General features: G+C 34.9%; 1 protein-coding gene across 1 annotated transcript; it reads right to left on the bottom strand.

Annotated features, from left to right (window-relative positions):
- Positions 1-3,799: 3,799 nt before the first annotated feature.
- Positions 3,800-5,724, bottom strand: LOC103433682 (abscisic acid receptor PYL4-like). The gene is made up of 2 exons (XM_008371952.4): positions 4,765-5,724; positions 3,800-4,033 (listed from the first exon to the last, which is right to left on the bottom strand). Exons 1-2 carry the CDS (start codon positions 5,433-5,435, stop codon positions 4,015-4,017), a joined length of 690 nt encoding a protein of 229 aa, XP_008370174.3. The 5' UTR covers positions 5,436-5,724; the 3' UTR covers positions 3,800-4,014.
- Between the last annotated feature and the right edge of the window lie 348 nt (positions 5,725-6,072).

The following is a 6,072-nucleotide window of genomic DNA, read 5'->3' as shown; positions in this document are numbered from 1 at the left end:
CATGTTGAAATGTACTAATATGACTTGAAATGTACCGATGCCAAATTGAAACATACCAATGTTGATATGATATGTACCCATGCCAACTTGAAACGTACCAACATATTATCTAGAAATGTACCCATGCCAAATTGAAAGTACCGATGTTGATACGAAATGTACCCATGCCAACTTACGTACCAACATATCAGCTAGAAACGTACCAATACTAAATGGAAACATACCCCATATCATCTACCACTAGAATCTATTTTCCAAATGTACCATGGTACGAATACTCAAATCAAGAGGTTTGCATAAAATGAAAATATAAGGGAAATGAACATGACTCACAAAGGAGGACGGAAGAGTATCGACTAACAGTAAAGAAATGGCACGAAGAGATTGTAGAATAGTCGTGAAAGAAGATGACATATATATATATATATATATATCACGTTAGAAGCATAAGTAAATCAAATTTGATATGTTTTTAGATTTTAAAAAACATACGTCTACTAGATTCTAGGAGATTTGGATAATTATTAACTAATTGGTACATTATATATGGGGCAAATTGTGTAATTTTGCATTAAAAAAAATTAACGAAACACTCATGGTACTGTTCACTTTTAACATTAAGAACATTTTTACCTTAAAAAGTCACTCCTAATACTATTCACTTACACCTTTATTTTGTCATTTTCATTAAAACTAAAGTTTTTAAGGATTTTTTCGTTAGTTTTCCTTTAAAAAAATACTACTTATAATATATTTGACACCTAAAATGTAGGAAAATGTTTAATAAAAATTCTAAAAGGTATAGATGTTTAATCTAACAAATAGAACATCGAGGCATTTAAATCTAAAAGCCCCTTTATTTAATAAATAAAGATGACTAAACAAATTTTAGTTTAATTAATTTTTTTTGCACGTATGATCTTCAAATGATGATTGAAAAAATAAACAATTTAAATTATGTAATTTGTATCATAAAAATGCGTTAATTGCAAATGGATGGACAAAGTGGTGTAATATGAAGGGGGACTATGCATTGTATTGTGTGGTTCTAGTACTAATTACACCGATGACTTTTGTACAAAACCCTCATACATTTTGTGTTTTGTAGGTGGTAAGATGTACTTTGAACGAATAATATCAATATTGTTAGTTGTGGACCGTTAGCATGTCTCTCTGAAATATTGACAAGTCAATGTTCTTTTGCCAAACCCATAGTGGCAAATTCAGCTTGCTTTAACTTTATTTCATTAGATTTTTAGTGTTTATAAAACACTATCAAGTGGTGTTACTTCAAAATATTATAGAATTATGTTGGCCTTCTTTATTAATATATTCTAAAAATGAGACATTATTGTTGTGTTAGGGGGATTCATAAACGTTCAAAAAGCAAGTCATCTACTGAGATTATCTCCAACTCTAAGATGCCCTAATTTGTTTCAAGACAAGACGGGAAACAGCGTATTACGTATTGAATACTGATTGTTCAATGACCCAAACAAACACTATCATAACATGGAAAAGGATGGCAATCCTTTTGGTAATATTTGCTTCAAGCAAAGTAATTATGACAGGCGTGATACATCATGAGTTTTTCAAGGAAGCAGCTGCTGCTAGCCTGCTAGGTCATGATCGAGTGATGATGTGATCTCTCTACCTAGTCAATAATTTCCATGCAAAAAAGCGAAGAAACCATACGACCAGATGAAGTTCAAATATGTGCACTTGTTTTGTGTGTAGTTAATCTGTGACATTTATTATTAATTAATATGTATTAATTCTATTTAATTTTATTATCATAAATTTAACACATATCAATTAATAATATGAGCTACGAAAAATTATACACAAAATAAATGCAGAAGATTTGAACTCTACGAGATGCACCAGTCTGGGAGAGGGAAGCATCCTCCTCGTACAGATACGAAGAGTTAGAAGACGGATGGAATGGGTCATATACTGGCTCATTTGTAGGTAGCGTGAAGGAATTGGAAAAGTAGACAAGAATACCCGAGAGAGAGAGAGAGAGAGAGAGAGAGAGCCTTGTCTTCCATCCCACTTGCTTACCAACTTGCAAATCAGATTAGACATATAGTCTCTATTCAAACATATTCAAAACTCAACCATTCACATTTCAGCCACCGATCCATCGACCAACACCCCCCAACTTGCATTTCTTTAAACGAAAATCATGACAGTGAGAGAGAGAGAGAGAGAGAGAGAGAGAGAGAGCAAGTTGCATGCAACTGCTTTGCATGTATCCGGCCTTCCTTTCCTTTTCTTTGGAAGAACAGCTAGCGAATAGCTATCAAAAAGTGCAAGTTGCAAGCGAAAGAGGCAGCTAAGCTATTGTATTGGATTCCTGTCACGTTGTTCACCATTTTTTAATGCAAATTTTACATACATGCTTTCGTTCTACTCGATTATCGATACCATCCATACAAGACGACAATAAATATTTAAATATATCCTTTCATATTCTCTCCTGTTTTTCTAGATTTTCTTAGAAACGTTTCTCTGTCATTTTCTACTTGATCGTGATTACCGGGGGGAAAAAAAAGACAGTGAGAGATAAATAGCCGGCTTCATTTTCAATTTTATTAACTTTTTTCTCTGCCATTTTCTAGTTATTATTTCTTCAAAATTAATCAGAAACCTATTAGCAGAGAATAAGAAGATGAGCTTCATTTTCTTAGTATTTGAATCTTGATTTTGTGTATAACACTATTATACAACGTACTTAATTACAAATCCTTGTTAACACATGATTCTTTCTGACTTTGACAATTCTAAAGGAACACAAGTCTAAAGAAAATTGCGCGTGAGGTGTCAACATATGAGATAAAGTTGATATCTCATGGACTTAACTCAATTACAACGATAACATATATTGATAGCAAACAATTACAATTAACTAAAGAGGTATTCATCAATTTCCTCCCTGAACTTGTGATTATTGGCCAATTTTCCCCCTCAACTTTAATTTTGGCCAATTTCCCCCTCAACTCTCATAATTAGTCAATTTCCCCCCTCAACTTTAATTTGGCTAATTTCCCCACTCAACTCTCATAATTAGTCAATTTGCACCCTACTATTAATTTTTTTAATTTGATAATAATTAAACAAGTGTGTGTAAGAAACTAAATAAGATGTATGTTAATCATTTTCCTATGTCTTTATCCTATTACAAATAGATTAAAATTTAGAATTTTACAATTTATCATAGATAGTATTATTAGTCATAATAAATCAGTATGGAGTAATTTTATTTGATTTTTTACTATAAAAAGTTGATAACGAAAAGGATTGATGTGTACATTTTTGTATGTGAATACAATTTTCTTTATAAAAGTGAAAGCTAAGTTCAAGTAAATTGCGGAGAATCGAGCTTTAGTGCAAAAATGGCTAGTCAATTCATAATTTTCGACTCCTTATTAAGAATAACCCATTTTATTGAAATAGGTATGATCCATAAGTTTAGGATTATTATTTCTTCTTCTACACGCTTTAAACCAGATTCATAACTTTTTCTTATAATCAACCCATATCACATACTAATTGTATTATGTTTTTGTACATTTTACCCTATATTATGCAGGTGAGTTTATGTTAATTTTAGTACTTTGTTTGAAGTTATTAGAAAGATTAAAGAAAAAATAAAAAGAATAGATGGAAAATTAAAAAAAATTAACAGTTGGGTGCAAATTGACTAATTATAAAGTTGAGGGGGGAAATTGGCCAAATTAAAGTTGAGAGGGGAAATTGATTAATTATGAGAGTTGAGGAGGAAAATTGGCCAAAATTAAAGTTGAGAGGAGAAATTGGCTAATGGTCATAAGTTCAAAGAGGGAATTGATGAATACCTCTTAACTAAATTACAAAATATAATACACAAAGAATATACACAAACTACATTACTATTACTCCTAACTAATTATGCCAGTGCTGTGAGATGCATACGTCGGTCGAGTGGTCTTGTTCTTGAGAACCTAGCCATGCAGCTAGCTGCCCACTGCCTCAATAGTCGTCAGCGGCACTGCCATTACCATTACCCATACCAGTCAGAAAAGTTCAACCATCCAAAACATTAGGCAGCAGCAACCATGGCTTCTGCTCTTTTTTAGATCATACATACAAATACAACAATTCATTCTTTAAATTTTAATAATGTGATGTCTTCTTAGTTGCCATTATAAATTTCCCTAATATTCCAATTAAACGAACAAAATCATTAAAAAAAATGACTAAATGCTCAAAAATCAAATTTAATTGTTGAATTAATATACCGATCAAATATAATCGAAGATTGACAAATTGAAATAAGAGTAAGATTCTCCTCCGATCTCCCATTTGAATGCTTATGACTGAGGAAAGTAAGAGAGAAGGTGACTGAATGGGAGGGAATTTGAAGGGAGGAATCCTACTCGATTGAAAAATGATCAATTCAGCCATTGAAATTTGAAAAATTGATCACTTTGGCCAATTTTTCAACATAATGGATATCACACACAGTAATAGCACTGATTAAAGCCATAAACATTGAACCATTGAAGCGGTTTCATAGGATTAAAATCACAAAACGATCGCGGAAACGCCAAAAAAAGTACAAACACAGATTACTAGCTCATAACCTCGATCATAGACATTCACGATAGTTTTATGAGGCTAATTAATCCATGCAAGCGCAAAAGAAGATGAAGGAGCTAATTAAGCTAGTAGCTAAAGTATGATTAATTAATTTTAATAAATGATTAATATTATCATTACTTGCATCTAGCTAAATCCTCGGCGATCTGAGCGAGGGACTGCAGGTTGCATCGAACAATAGTGTCCACGAACATACACGTGTCATCATTTGTGTTCCCGTGCGGCACGTCGACAACGTACGACTCCACAACCACCGTCCCGCCGCCCGCGCGCGACGATGGGTGCAGTGTCGTCACCGACCTGTAGTTCGACAGCCGGTGGTCCCCGCCCACCATGCTGAAGCTGATGACATGGCTTTCGTCGTCAAGGATCTCCAGCCTCTCCGTGCTGCTGTTCGCCGGCAGCCCCGATATCACCTGCACCTCCCGCAGCGTTCCCACGTCGCCGCCGCCCTCGATGACGTGGCAGCTCTTGACGAAGTGTTTGTACGCCTGCGGGTTGTCGAAGCGCCGCACCACCGACCACACGGTGGACACGGGCGCAGCGATCTCCTGAGTCACGGCGGAGCAGCACTGGTTGGGCCCCACCGCGTGCGTGTGGTGCCGCGCCACGGCTTCCGGTACTGTGGCCCGCTTCTTACCGTTATTATTACTATTGTTGTTGAGTAGCAGTGCAGCAGATCCTCCTCCTCTTTGGTTTTGGTACTGCGACGACGCCGTGTTCGATGTCGCCGAGGTGGCGGTGTGAACACGGTGGATCAAGACTGAGGATTTGGGCGGGTTGGGAGGCATTTGAGAAATTTCACTCTGGAGCAGATTTAAAGTGGTATAGCTTCTTGGGTTTTGGGTATAAATGGTAAATTTGGAGAGCTGCTTCTGAAGTAGAGGGAGGCTCTTTGCCTTGCTCTGCTCTGGCTTCCGGTGAGAGATCTTAATTCTTAAGGACTCCCTCTTTCTCTCTCTAGCTTTCTCTCTCTATCACGCACAAACAGAGAGATGAGTTGGTTGCAATTTTCAAAGCCAAGAATTAGTGAATATAAAATTGGAGAAAGTTCATGTGGGGGATTATAATTTATAAAATAGAAACAAGTTGGCCCTTGAAGCCAAAAAAGAAAAGGAATAAATAAAGGAAAAAAATAAACGCAAGTTGATCGGGTTGAAGTTAGGCGGTGCAATCTGCAATTTTTTATTTATTTTTATCTCTCATATATCTTGTGTTAATTATTATCTTTTAATTGTTTTTAAATTATTTGATTCCAAGGTCAAAAATTGAAATAACGTGTGAAAAATAAAACAAGATGTATAGATAAAATCATTCTAATGTTAAACTGAAATAATACTAGATAGATTAATTTTTTAATTTATATTTATAAATCATAACTCATACAAAATAAATACGCTAATCAATATATACATAATATTTTAAATA

This window comes from Malus domestica, chromosome 04 (genome assembly GCF_042453785.1).
Source record: "Malus domestica chromosome 04, GDT2T_hap1".
In the NCBI taxonomy this organism is placed as follows: Eukaryota; Viridiplantae; Streptophyta; class Magnoliopsida; order Rosales; family Rosaceae; genus Malus; species Malus domestica.
This window is presented reverse-complemented; position numbering and strand designations above follow the sequence as displayed.

What these genes read in the sequence shown, in the direction of transcription:
- LOC103433682 (XM_008371952.4), bottom strand. Translation starts at nt 5,435, where the DNA reads ATGCCTCCCAACCCGCCCAAATCCTCAGTCTTGATCCACCGTGTTCAC.